The following is a 13,890-nucleotide window of genomic DNA, read 5'->3' on the forward strand; positions in this document are numbered from 1 at the left end:
CGGGCAGGAGGTCCTGGGGCCACCTACGGGGGAGCTGGCAACACTGGAGTTACTGTGATGAGGGCCTGGGATCCTTGGGACCAAGCCCTCTGCTCCGAGGCACGACCTCCCCGTGCCCTCGGCTCTCCCCTCCTCCTGGCAGAGGGCTTCGCCGATGCCCAAGGGCTCTTCCACAGACCCGGACCCCGAGCAGCCCTGCCGATCCCTGCGGTGCGGCAGGGGCAAGGAGCACACAGGTGCCAAGCATCAACTCTGAGAGCTTGAGGTATGAGTCCCAGCTGGGCCCCTTCCTAGTAGCTGCATGACCTTGGGCGTCTAATAATGGTCTGAGTTTCAGCGTCCTCACTGGTACCGTGGGGATCACAACCCTGGCACACAGGGCAGGCTGGAGGACTGAACGAGACAGTGTAACGGGCCTGGTGGACAGCAGGTGCCGACAGGACGTGGTGGCTGCTACTCTCTACTAGACGGTGAGCCCTGGCGGATCCTGTTCACCGCCGAGCCTTTGGGGCCCGGCACCAAGGGTCTGGGCACCACGGACGAGCGTACAGCCGCGGTGGCGCGGGGAGGAGTAGCCCGCAGGGCCCCGAGGAGCTCCGGCACCGCGTGAGGCCACAAAGGAGGCGCCCCGGGCCATCAGGCGGCCTGGAAAAGGAGGGCGCTTGGGAGGAGAGGAAAGGAGAGGGGACAGAGCGGGAAGGGGTGGGAGGCACCAGCCCCAGGAGGGACGGACCTGAGAAGCGTCGCTGTTCCATGAAGTCCCGCTGGAAGGGCGAGTCGGTGAACAGGAGGTCGTACAGCTTATCCACGCTGAAGTTGAAGACTTCATTCACGTACTGCCGGCCACTCAGGTCCTCGTAGAAGGCCTGGACCTCCCCTGCAGAGAGGATGAGGAGGGAGACAGGGAAGGTGAGGGACACCTCAGGGACACCCCCAGAGCACCCTCTGTGGCTAATGTGGGAACGGCCACCAAGGCTCAAAGGAGGCCGTGGGGTGGGGCAGCGGGGCCCTGGCCTCCGCCGTCTGTGGCTTTGCGTCAGCCGGCCTCCTTCCTCAGCGGGCGTGCACGTTATGGACGCTATAGCTTTACAAAGAGTTTGGGAATGTGCTATTTGCCTTTACACTCTCAAGCCTTCCTAATTAAAGTGATCTTAGACCAAAGTCTAAATAGATGACTACTTCCTGGGCTTGCCGGAACCCAGAGGATCAGTTATCAAGAGTCTGTAAATTAAACCACAATTGACAGCAAATGTCATCGCAACCCATGGCACTGGTGTGTCCAGGGACGCTGATGAATCTGTTTTTACAAAAGCTTCTGAGGCTGGTCTGGTCTGCAGGGCCGTGATCTCTGCACAAGGTCTGCTCTCCTTCCATAAGGCAGCCTATACCCCCTTCAAAAAATTTCTTTTTCTACAGGAGAAAGTTTCTGAGTACAGGTGAGTTGCTCAAACCCCGGCATTCCTCTTGAGCCCTCGGCACCCCACAGGCCCTAATTACTGCCCCTGCAGGGGCTGTTATCTGATCTCAAGAAGAACGCTGCCATTTCTGGCATCCCTGTGACCCTGAGAAGGCCAGAGGGGAATTCACGAGCATCCTGGAGCGTCCGTGCGCACGACTGCAGGATCAGGGCTGTGGCGCACAGCTCGGGTGCACTTCGCAGTTTACATGACGGCACCCCGGTTCTTAGGCGGTGCCCACCTGCGCAGTCCTTTGCACCGACCCTGCACCCGAAATGGCAGTGGGCAAGCCCACCACAGGTGAGAAAACCCCTACAGGTGACTCGCAGGAGACCGTCCACAGGTGGGTAAGTGAGCACTGTCTGCACAGCCTTGCAAGTCAGAACCCACCACCAACTCAAAGGAGGTAAGCCATCAACCATACTCCTGAACACTGAGGATCTGGCCTGGAATGTCAGCGGCAGCGAGTTCCCGAGGGAGGGCTAGACGCCAACCCTACACAGGAGGGAAGTAAGAAGCTACCCACTTAGAAGTATGAGAGAGAAGGGCGGTCTCCTCAGTCTGTCTGACCAGGCAACAGTCTAGGTCCGAAATCCCCATGCTGGAGCCACCGAAGCAAGTGTCTGTTAAAACGTGTTTCCAGGGCCAGCGGACTAGCACTTTGCTTGTGGCGTATACGTGTAAACACTGTGAGGGGCAGAGCTGCAGGGCACGCCGGTGCCAACAGGGGGCACATGGAGTGACGGACTAAATGGCAGACAACCTAAGACAACACCGTAAAGCAATCATACTCCAAGAAAGATGTTTAAAAAAAAAACTGAAAAAAAAAAAAAGACAAAGACAAATATAAAACGACAAGGATACTACGGTGAGGGCCTGAAAAAAGGGATGTTTGCTAATAACAAGTGCACCTTTTTTAAAAGAGCTGTTTTACCCACCCACCCTTCCGCCAGGAACCCAGACTGACTCCAGCCTCCATATGGGAACATCCGTTAAGCCTTCAAAATGTGTGGAGACAGGAAGTGCCATTCTGCCCCCGCTGCCAGACGCCCACCTTCGTCGTGGGTGTCGGAAGAGTCACTGAGCTCGGTGGGGATGTCCTCGTTGTCGTTGAAGTCTAGCGAAGGGGAGTTCACGGGCGCGATGATCTCAATCTTCTCCCCGATGATGCTGTCGATGGCGAGCTCCTTCTCCAGGGACCCGTCGCCCTCCAGCACCTCCTCCTCCAGGGGCAGGCCGTCAAACTGGGGTGGGGACAGAGCGGTCAGACTGGTCTACTCTCCAAGAGGGAGTCAGAGAGCTGGCCACGGGAGCCCACACGTTCAGAACGCAGCTGCTCGGGGGCTGGGCTGTGGGGGTCAGGGGTCTCCCCAGCTCTGCCGGGGAGGACAGGACACAGCACAGGGCCCTGCCCTTCTCCTGACACCAAGCCCCACGCGTGGGCAGAGGCAGCTCCGTAGTCCAGCTCCTCTCCTGGGGCCAGGCCTCCACCGTCCTGTAACGACGTGGGCCCGCCTCCAACTAGTGCCCTGTTTTCTGAGAGGTTCAAAAGGCTTCCTAAGCAGTTTTTGATTCATTCTCCCATTAGCCCTGGGAGGGAATGGGTACAACCCTTTACATTTTAAAGTCAACCTCTGAGACAGAAAATGGAGATAGGCATCAAATGGATGACGCTTTCATTCTAAGGCCAAGTGGTCTGACCCCTAAGCCACTGGAATACAAGGCTCCCTTTTCTGGGAACCCTTTCTTCTTCCTGCCAGCTCACACCCAGACACTTCCCTCACCAAGCTTCTATCCCCTCTACAACCAAGTCCCAGAGGACAGTCCTTCTTATACATTTCTGTCTCTTCTGCAAAGTCTAGCACAGCAGGAAGATAAACCGGAGTGTCGACGCCAGGAGCTCCGTCACGATTTACGGAATGAATGAACAGAGAGAAGTTCTGCAGTCCTCTCTGCATGTACAGCTTTGACTTTAGATCGAGGCAGTGAAAAAACAAAGACCTGGAATAGTTCTCCACCAGTGGGCTGACCACAGCAGCCCACCAAGAGCAGAGCTCACACAGCGGACTTGAAATGGTTCTCATCTGCTCCGAAGCCAAACAAAACCTGGAACCCGAAGCACCAAGAACCCAGCTCTGGATTCTACACTCATCTGAATGCAGAGAGTCCCTCTGCCCAGGATGCCGCCCTGCGTAAACCGACCACAGTGTAACCAACCTCCCCTCCACCTGCTCCCCAGGTTGGGGTCCCGTGGAGTTAACAAGGCTGGGAAACACCGCCACTGGATTGGGTGGAAGCAAAGGGCTCCCCGCCCGTACCGAGACGGGCGCTTCGCTGCTCCCCGTGGATGTCAGCGTGCTGTTGGTGATGGACTTCTTGGGCAGCTGTGGACTGGCATCCGGCTTGGTCTCTATGCTGCTTTTGGAGGAGCTGTCATTCACTTCATTCTCCTCTACAGGGATCTCCTCACAGTAGCTGAAAAGAGACAGTGTGAACCCACGTTAGCCTCAGTGGCCAAGGCGGCAGACTCACAAGAAACTCACACCCACCGATCCATCCAAAACTATGGGCTTTCCTGCTTCTTTGCTCTGTGTGTGACCTTCCGCAAACCTCTCGCTGCCCCTGAACTGCTCTCCTAAAACCTCCTTCCCACCTGACACCCCCTCCCCATGGTAAAATTCTGTCCCCAAACTCACCTTTTCTAGGCACCCTCCTTAGATTTATCCCCACCTAAATAAGAAAACTGTCTTAAACTTTCTTTTTCCATTGGCTTCCCATCCCACCCCAACCTGACCATGTGAATCAAACATCCGGGCTCCGAGCACACATCTGATTTCCCACAGTGACCAGGACAGGACTCTGGACATGAGTGCCCTTCGAGGGGACCTGCCCAGATTCTGGATCATAACTAGCAAACTTCTCTGCATTGCACACCTGAGGAAAAACCCTCCTTGAGATAAAGGCAGGTGCCCTTCTGCGGACAACTTCAGGGATGCCATCGGAGCCTCCCCCAAGGGAGAAATGGTCATCACCGTCGTCATCGGCATCTAATTTATACTTTACATGTGACCTCATCTGGACGCATAACAACTCTGAGTAAATCATTCCATGCGTTTCAGAGATTATCAAGTAGATATTCACAGAGGCTAAGTGATAACTACTATTAAGTGTCAGAAGTGGTACCTGAGCCCTGGGCTATGCACCACACGTTTGACGTTCTTTCCTTGCTGTCCATTCCTCTTGCCTCTCACATGACCACCAAGCCTCTACCTTCCAACCTCAAGCATACTGTATCACTCTGCAGTCCCATCTGTCTTAGCCTGCCAACAGCACGTGGTGCAGCGACAGCCCCTTCTCCTCACAGCGTCCTTCCCTTGGCCTCCAGGATACGAAAACTCTCCTAGCGTTCCTCCTCCCTCACTGAATGTTCTTTTGTGATTTCTTTTGCTGCCTCTTTCTCTTGTTGAGTGTTCCCAGGCCCAGTCCCTGAGCTTCTTCTCATGTTAATTCAGTCACCTGGTGGTCTCAGCCACTAGTAAGCCCCAAGGTTATGTCCCTAGCCCAGACCTCCCGGTGAACTCCACACTCACACACACAGATGCTTATGTGACCTCTCCACGTGGCTAACAGTCATCTCAAACTCAACTCGCCTAAAACCAAGCTTCTGACCTTCCCCCGCATCTGCTCTGCTTATAGTATTGTCCATCTCAGTTCAGAACAACCCTATCCTTCCTGCTGGTACATCCTTAAAGCCACCTTTGGATCCTTTCTGGGCCATCAGCAAATCCTTCAAAATATGTCTGGTTCTATCTTCCAAATATATTCAGAAACTAACCACTTACTGCTGTTTCTACTGCTACCTTCCTGGTCCAAACCACCATCACCTCTCATCTAAGTGATCTAAATGATTCGGCAGCCTCTTAGCCAGCCTGCCCTGGCTCCCCTTCACTCTATCTTCAACCCAGGAGCCAGAGTGATGTTAAAATGTTATGTCAGATCTCATCAATTATCCATTCAAAGCCTTCCCTGGCTTCTCATCCCCCTCTGAGGAAAAGCCAATCATCACGCTGACCCAGCGGCCCTGAGTCCAGCCCGACCTCCCCGACCTCCCCGCTTCCCACCTGCCCTTTGCTCGCTGGCCCAGCTGCCGCTTCCGCTCCCTCCGCCTGGGAGGGGCCTCCCGGGGCCTCCCTCACTCCGCCAGGGCCTTACTTAGACGCCATTCCCCAGCCGCCCGCACCCCTCTGGAGAGGCTTCCCCGGGCAGCCTGCCCTCTGCCTCGCTCACCCCATCGTGTTGAAGTCGTCGTCGGGGGGCACGTAGTCCTCGTCGTCGCTGGTCAGGCCCAGCTCGTTCCCGTAGCACTGGTGAACGAAGTGCCAGAGCTCCTTGGGGCACAGGGGCTGCAGGGGCGGCAGACGGGCTCTGACCCTCCCTCCTCAGGACCCCACTCTCCACAGAGGCACTGAGCTGAGCTGGACGCCCCCAAGGGTAGGAGAAGCCAAACTCCAGGCAGCGCCTCCACAACAACCCCACCCCCCGCTCTTCTGATCTCAGCAAGACGCCCATCTTCCCCCTAAGAATACGGCTTTTAGTAAAGCCAGGAGCTTCGCCTGTTCCCTCGACTCAGGTCTGCATGGTGGGACCAACGGGCCCTTGAGGATGGCAACCGCCCGCCTCCCGCTCCTGTGGGTGAGGTCCGGCATTCAGCGGCACAAACCAAAACTCCTCTGGGGCCAAAGTGATCACAGAGCTTCTGACTTGGACTCAGAATGAGCACCAGAGGCCCCTGGGCCAGTCTCGCCCACGCTGCGGAAACCTCCTTATACTAACAGTGGTCACACAGGTCCTCACGGACCTGACCCAAGATGGATCAGGTCCAAGAATGAGGTGTGACCTCAAAGGTGGCCCATTCCACAGTCGGGCAGCTCCTGTGCTTGGAAAGAAGTCTACATTCTCACAGTTTCAGGGCCTCAAAGGTCACTGCATCCAGCCCTCTCTTCACTACTTGAATACTTCCTCCTTTATTCTTAATTACAATCAGTCTGCCTACAGTTCTATGTATTAGTTCCATAAAGAGTTTTTCTCATTTCACTGCGTGTCTACATGTCCTCCTCAAAAGCACTGTCCTAAGAAGAGTTAGCTCTCATTGAGGTTCAGAGTTTCGGAAAAGAGGCAACAGAATGTCAAAGAATGAAGGTCAAAGGTGGAGACCATGGATGAGTCCAAGGTTGGGAGGAGGGAGAGAAGGTGGGAGGGATAAGTATGGGAAAAAGAGAAGCGTTAAGAAAAACAGAAGCAGGGACTTCCCGGTGGTGCGGTGGTGAAGAATCCGCCTGCCAATGCAGGGGACACTGGTTCGAGCCCTGGTCCAGGAAGACCCCACGTGCCGTGGAGCAACTAAGCCCGTGCACCACAACTACTGAGCCTGCGTTCTAGAGCCCGTGAGCCACAACTACTGAGCCTGCATGCCACAACTACTGAAGCCCACCTGCCTAGAGCCTGTGCTCCACAACAAAGAGAAGCCGCCGCAGTGAGAAGCCCTCGCACCGCAACGAAGAGTAGCCCCCCGCTCGCCACAGCTAGAGAAAACCCACGCACAGCAACAAAGACCCAATGCAGCCAAAAATAAATGAATAAATTTATATAAAAAAAGAAAATCAAACTTAAAGAATGTTCCCACCAACGGATTTGATAAGGAGTTTGAGCTTTCTCTGACCCCATCCTTTCGAGGTATGGTTTAAGAAGTACGCAGCTGGCAGGATGCCATGAGCCAGGTCTCCGCGTTCCCGGCTGAGGAGAACTGCCTGGAATGGCCTAGTCGGGGCTCTCTGTGAGCCGGAAGGGTCTGGCGTGGCAGCTCTCTGTGCTGGCCGCACCCCCCACCCCCCGCCCCAGCGCCAGAGGGAGGCACCTGCTTCTGTACCTGGACCTCCTCCCTCCTCCCAGCAGCCTTTACATACACCATCCACCCTGCCCGGGGCACATCCGCGTCTCTGCCAATCCACGCCCTCCCCTTCTCCACAATTCACCTGCTCCACGCAGCCTTCCCTGACCAGCCCCACCAGGCTCAGCTTGTCTGATCGCAGCCAGGCCAAACACAAAAAGCAGACCCTGCTCATCAGGCAGAATTCTGACGTGATTTTGTGAGAGTTTTTGCGAACCACATGGATGACCCTCTGTCTTAGTTACAAATGACAGTGGTTGTGAGCTGAAAATTCAGACCTGCCAATGGAGACTCAAATGCATTTCTCAGTTTACCGTTATCCACGGCTAACAAAGGTAGACGATCAACTCAGGATAAGTTACCAGGATTTACACGAAGGCTACAGACTTCCAGGTTAGAAGAAACTCTAAATAACAAATCTATTTAATTTTCTTTAGACAGTAATAAGTTTGGGCTAGAGTCAAGGTGGATACACACATAAATTTAAATACATACAAGTCACATATATAATTGTAATTACAATATTATATAATTATATTACATAATTGTTCCCCCAGGTCTCCTTCCCTGGCTGGGAGGCTGTTTCTCAACACCCCCGGCATCTGCGTGCACAGGCTGCACAGCCACGTCTCCATCTGCATCTCCCACAGTGTCCCCTTCATCCAGGTGATCAACCGGTGGCTGTGTTAACTCTATCTTCCTATTTTCTGCATTTCCTTAAAACTTATTCTATTGAAGTATAGCTGGCTCACAATGTTGTGTTCATTTCTGCTGTACAGCAAAGTGATTCAGGTATACATATACATATGTATATAGATTCAGTTATATACATATATACATACCTATGCTTTCTTTTTCATATTCTTTTCCACATGGTTCATCACAGGATATTGAATATAGTTCCCTATGCTATACAGCAGGACCTTGTTGTTCATCCATTCTGTATACAAGACTTTGCATCTGCTAATCCCAAACTCCCAGTCCTATTTTCCGTATTTTTGATGCTCTAGCATCTGAGGTCTTGCTGACTGCGGAAGGCCTGCCCCTTGCAGGGCTAGCTAATTCCTAGAGATAGAACTCACCCTGCCAGGGAGACTACCTTCCCTATGTAAACAGGCCAAGCCAAAGCCCACACACCGAACCACCTTGTTTTTCTAGCTCTTACATACCAGGCCAATACTCTCTCGCACTAATTACCCCGGGACAGTCTCTCTGGAGACGGTCTCTCTACCCTGAAGCCCAGTGAAACATTCGAACTAGCCAGTCCAGTGAGCGGCTTGGCCAGCTCCCCCCGCCTCACTCATCCTTTCCCATGAAAACCTGCAATGAAGGCTCTTGCCCCGCTTCCCCCTCACTCTCCCTGCCTCCTGTCTGACCTCGAGCTTCCCCGTGTGGCCCTGGCTGGCATGCTGGGGCCTCTGCTTCTAGGGATCTGTGAGTATAAAAACCTCTTCCTTCATGACAGTCATTTCTGTGTCTGGGCGTCTTACCGCGCCTGATTAAAACAAACCCCGGTGCGTTTTAAAACGGCGGGAGTGCACTGCCCTGTCAACAGGGCCTTGCTCCAGGCGGCAGTGAAGCTGTTCACATGAGAGGATGTGCTACTCTCAGCACCTGGGTCACCAGCAGTGGAGGATATGTTACCGCGAGCCTGGAGGACTTCCAGAACCAGGAGAGACATGGGCTTCTTTGGAGCAGGCCAATGTCACAGTAAGAGCAATCACTCCAGTGGACCCCCACCCAAGCGGAAAGAACATTCTAGGTGGGTGTGCATCCTGAGGCTGAAGGAGCTGGGCGGGACTCACCTTTTCCAGGAGAGCGTTCTGCCAGAGCCGGAACATCATCATATACGTCCTATCCCGGGCCCCAAATGAAGTGAAAAAGTGCTGGATTGAACGAGAAAATGGCAAGAAGCGTCTGTTAAGACTTACAGTATAGTGAATGGAGACACGGTACTCCTTCCTTTAAGAAAGGCTCCTGAGTCCATCCTCAAATACTGCGGACTCTCAGTCACCCGTGATCACAGCACAGGGGCTCTGTAGTGAACGGGGTCAGCACACCAGGGACCAGGGCCCTGGGACCTCTGAGTCCGCACTGTCTCCATGTCCTTCAATGTCCACCCACACTTTCGTCAGTGGTTCTCTTTCTGGTTTGAAGTTCTCACCTCCATAAAAAACTTCCTGCGCCTACGTACACGGACTGGGCGAGTGGTGAGCTGGGAACCAGCCCAAGGGAAGGAGAAGGCAAACCCACTAACCCACTCACCCTTTGATTCACCAATTCAGCAAATACTTGAATATTAGTGTGTGCACTCTTCTACACGTACACACACTAATACGTGTGCACACACTCTTCTACATGTTTTGGGCACAGTAACAAACAAAACAGAAAGCTCTTATGGAGCTTACACATTCGTGGGGACCTTTTATAATGTGCGGGAAGAAAGCGACAGAGAACCAGATTTTACTGAACACATTCCAGGTGCTTCACAAATGCTCCTTCATTTAAACCACACAGAAGCTTTGGGAAATAAACGTAACTGCTAATCCTTAATAAAGAGAAACCGGCTGGTGAGGTTAGGTGACCTCTGTAATCGCAAAGCTGCTTCGTGCCAGAAACAGAATTCAAAGCAAAGGCTATCGGACCCCTGAGCCTCAGGGTTCTTGCCTCTGAAGCGCCTGAGTTCAAGGGCACTGCAGACCTGCGTTCAGTCCAGCCCCAGCCCCGAAGCTACCAGTCTTCAGGCTCTGGTTAAAGGTCAAAGATCACAGTGTTTCCTCCGCTCTCAATTTTATCTACCACATTTTCCCCATGCTGACGATATGGACAGTCTGTCTCCCATCAGACGCCTCATCCCTCTCGATGAGCTGTCCTGCTATAGGATGATACGGCTGACATTTGTATAGCACTTTGCAATTTAGTGTTTTCAAGTGTGTGAGGCCATTTCAGACTGTTAAACAGGCATTGCCGGCTCCGTTTTACATTTACAAACTGGGGCTCAGAGAGGTTCCGTAATGTACCTACAGCCACGGGACTCTAATTCAGGTGTTCTGGTTCCGAGTCCAATGTTCTGCCCCTCCACCTCGCCCCCTGCTCAGACCCCAAGCACCCTGCCCACCACGGAGGTGGCTCCCGTAATCTGCATCACCTTACCACCTCTCACCCCAATCCTACTGGCCTCCATATTAGTGCAACTGAAGGGCAGAAATCCAGCAGTAGGGGGACTGGGGTTTGGGGGAACAGAAAGTCCAGGATCAGGCTCTACTTACCTTTTCCGAGTCCGTGCAAACTTGGATGGCATTGGGAATGAGGCGGGCTGTTTTTTCTTTAGTCATGGAGCAGATGTCTTTCAAACGAACGGTCAGCTGGCATCCGCACAGAAACAGAGAATGCATAACAAGCAAGAAGAGGCATATTAATAGAGTCAGGCAAAGAGTGTTCACAGGGCACCAGTTCAGACAGAGGAAATCAGATCACAGGCTGCATACTTCTAAACCCAGAAGGGACCTCCTTAGAGATCACCTGGTTTGGCCCCTTATTTCAGACGCCACACGGCGAGCCTCGCCCAAGGTTCTCTTGATTCTTGGTCCGACGAGCTTTGCTTTCTCATTTCTACACAGCCTGATAAACGTGCAGAGGTCCCATCACGATTTGCCACTTACAGAAACACAGGACACTGGCACTGGATGGGACCTTAGAGTCATCTAGTCTGTCTTTTCTCACTTTATTTTATAAGATTAGGAAACAAGGCAAATAAAGGACTAGCCTAAAGTCACACAGCTACTGGCTGCAGAACCAGAAAGTACAAGCCCGTTCTCTTGAGTCCCAAGGCCAGTGCCCGTTTTACCCTACACTTCTGCCTCCGTGGTGACTCCTGCCAAATATTTACCTGCACTTCCCCCAAATCAAATGCTCACCCGAGGAGGAGGGAGGGGAAGGCATGGTAGAGAGATCCATCCTTCAAGATTCAGGCACGTGCTTTTGTGAATTATGCAAAGGCTTGGGCAGAGTTTGAAATCAACCAAAGGACAAAAGCGAGGGCAGCTTCCGCAGCCACAGCCCAGGGGGACAGCCCCAGGGAGCAAGCCCCAGGTCTTTACCAGAGTTTCCCAGCGGAAGATGTTGCTGTAGAAGCAGATCCAGTTTTCAGAGAGGTAGAGTCGGCCCTGAAGAAGAATGTCTCTTTGGAGTGCACAGGAGTAATCTGTGGTAGAACGGGGGACGGAGCTCAGGGACAGGGAGCGTTCTCGGCAAACCAGTACAATCAGGCAAGCCATCCCCCAACAGCCCCGGGAAGCCCAACTGCCCACCATGGACTAGGTGTGTGAAACACTAGTCTAGCGGCCAAGGGAGTCCCTGGCATCTCCTGATCAGGCAGGAGAAGGATGTGAACTACGTCAGAGGACGAAAAGGCCGATATAATTCAACCAACGCCCCTCCCCCTCCACAACTTCCCAGCCCCTCCTCCGCCGGGCCATCTGCAGGGACAAGAGTGGCAGCAACGCCTCCCAGGCCGGGCTCTCTGGAGGCCATCACGCAAGTGGGGCTCAGCCCTGAGTCCCCACCGCTGGGGCCAGCTCCCTGGACATCCTCGCTCCCTATTCCCAGACAGATGCTCTTACTTGGGGAACCTGTACTCAGAAGCAGCCTGATTGCCTTCCTGCCCCCACACGCAGGTCACCCAGCTCACCAACGATGAGGCGCTCCGTGTCTGGAAGTTGCTTAAAGAGCTTTCTGAAGTCTTCATTTCTCTGCTTGTAAGTGGGGCTTAACACCTGCGTGACAATGGCCAAGGTTAGCAGGATGTTCCCAGGTTCACGGGCTGGGGAGGAAGGTGTGGGAGGAGGACCTGCTTGCATGTTTCAAGGCAAAGCTGAGGCTCTGTTGCGCCAGAGACCCCAGGAGTTAGGCAAAGGGGGCCTGGTATGGAAAAACATGGTGGAGAGAATTTGATGCTGTAGAAGGCTTTATACCCAGTGTCCATCAGTGAGAAAATGTCAAACATACTAAGCAGGGCCCACAGAACATCCCAAGTGGACAAAGGGAGGAGGGACAGCCCTGGCCTATTGCTGTTCTGCCTCTGACAGCAGGAAGCACCACGGTGACACTGAAGCAGGCCCAAGGGGACTAAGGGGACCAAGGGGACCCCCACCCCCACCCCCCGGCAGGACCCAGGATATGACGGTGCCCAGTGTAGCCCTCAGAAGAAGCTGTCATTACGAGTAACACAGTTAGCAATTGGCTGCGTCTGAACTTCATGATTGGAAAACAGAAATCATGAAACATAAGACTAGTACAATGTTACGTCAATTATAGCTCAATAAAACTGGTGGGGGTGGAGCGAGGAATTACACCTTTACAAAGAGTGGACTAAAAAAAAAACCCCATAAAACTAGTACTAGGGCTTCCCTGGTGGCACAGTGGATGAGAGTCTGCCTGCCGATGTAGGGGACACGGGTTTGTGCCCTGGTCCGGGAAGACCCCACATGCCGTGGAGCGGCTGGGCCCGTAAGCCATGGCCGCTGAGCCTGCGCGTCCGGAGCCTGTGCTCTGCAGCGGGAGAGGCCACAGCAGTGAGAGGCCCGCGTACCACAAAACAAACAAACAAACTAGTACTAAAAAAAAAAAGCACACAAGTAGGGAATTTAAAAGCATATCTTGCGGGCTTCCCTGGTGGTACGGTGGTTAAGAATCTGCCTGCCAATGCAGGGGACACGGGTTTGAGCCCTGGTCTGGGAAGATCCCACGTGCCGCGGAGCAACAAAGCCCATGCGCCACAACTACTGAGCCTGCACGCCTAGAGCCCGTGCTCCGCAACAAGAGAAGCCACCACAATGAGAAGCACGTGCACCGCAACCAAGAGTAGCCCCCGCTTGCCGCAACTAGAGAAAGCCCGCGCATATCAAGGAAGACGCAACGTAGCCAAAAATAAATAAATAAATAAATAAAAACATATCTGGCAACTTGAGGTACCCAAACTTCACTCCCTCACCATCCCTTAGAAGACTGTCTAATCCAAACCTTACGTTACCAATAAGGAAACTAAGCCTGGAGAGAAGTCCCTGCCCAAAGTCCTCTGGCTGGTCAGTTAGCAGAAGTCTCGATCCGTGGTTCTGTACTCACCTCCCACCATCACCTGTGCTGCCAGGCACCCCTGAACCCACACCTAGCGTTTCGGTGCCTCAGTGAAAACTCAAACCCATCAACTGCCTTAATGAATCCTTCTTGGAAATTCCATGAACCAGTTGAACAGACAGGAATCCTGCTCTTTCCAAGCTTACAGCCAATCGCGTGCCCGTAAGTGAAAGGCACCCAAGGATGATACACGAAGACAAGTGCACAACCCGGGAAGGGCCAGGCCTCGTGACAGAGACATGTGCACTCCACCCAGGTGACTTGTTGACCTACTTATGCCAGGAACACACGCAGGTAGACAAACCGTCCTGCTGTTGCTGACAGATGGGTCTTGGCCATTTACACTTTCTC

The 13,890-nt window shown here is 53.3% G+C and overlaps 1 protein-coding gene across 2 annotated transcripts in view; it reads right to left on the minus strand.

Annotated features, from left to right (window-relative positions):
* Window positions 1-13,890, minus strand: part of GRAMD1B (GRAM domain containing 1B) — a 176,505-nt gene that overhangs the window by 16,606 nt on the left and 146,009 nt on the right. For both annotated transcript variants that reach the window (XM_033861881.2, XM_033861880.2), the window contains 8 exons: window positions 12,095-12,179; window positions 11,505-11,608; window positions 10,674-10,769; window positions 9,210-9,290; window positions 5,745-5,860; window positions 3,776-3,932; window positions 2,512-2,701; window positions 734-877 (listed from right to left, as the gene is read on the minus strand). In XM_033861881.2, the coding sequence (XP_033717772.1) occupies window positions 734-877; window positions 2,512-2,701; window positions 3,776-3,932; window positions 5,745-5,860; window positions 9,210-9,290; window positions 10,674-10,769; window positions 11,505-11,608; window positions 12,095-12,179 (973 nt within the window). The remainder of the gene's footprint in view (window positions 1-733; window positions 878-2,511; window positions 2,702-3,775; window positions 3,933-5,744; window positions 5,861-9,209; window positions 9,291-10,673; window positions 10,770-11,504; window positions 11,609-12,094; window positions 12,180-13,890) is intronic.

This window comes from Tursiops truncatus, chromosome 8 (assembly GCF_011762595.2).
Source record: "Tursiops truncatus isolate mTurTru1 chromosome 8, mTurTru1.mat.Y, whole genome shotgun sequence".
In the NCBI taxonomy this organism is placed as follows: Eukaryota; Metazoa; Chordata; class Mammalia; order Artiodactyla; family Delphinidae; genus Tursiops; species Tursiops truncatus.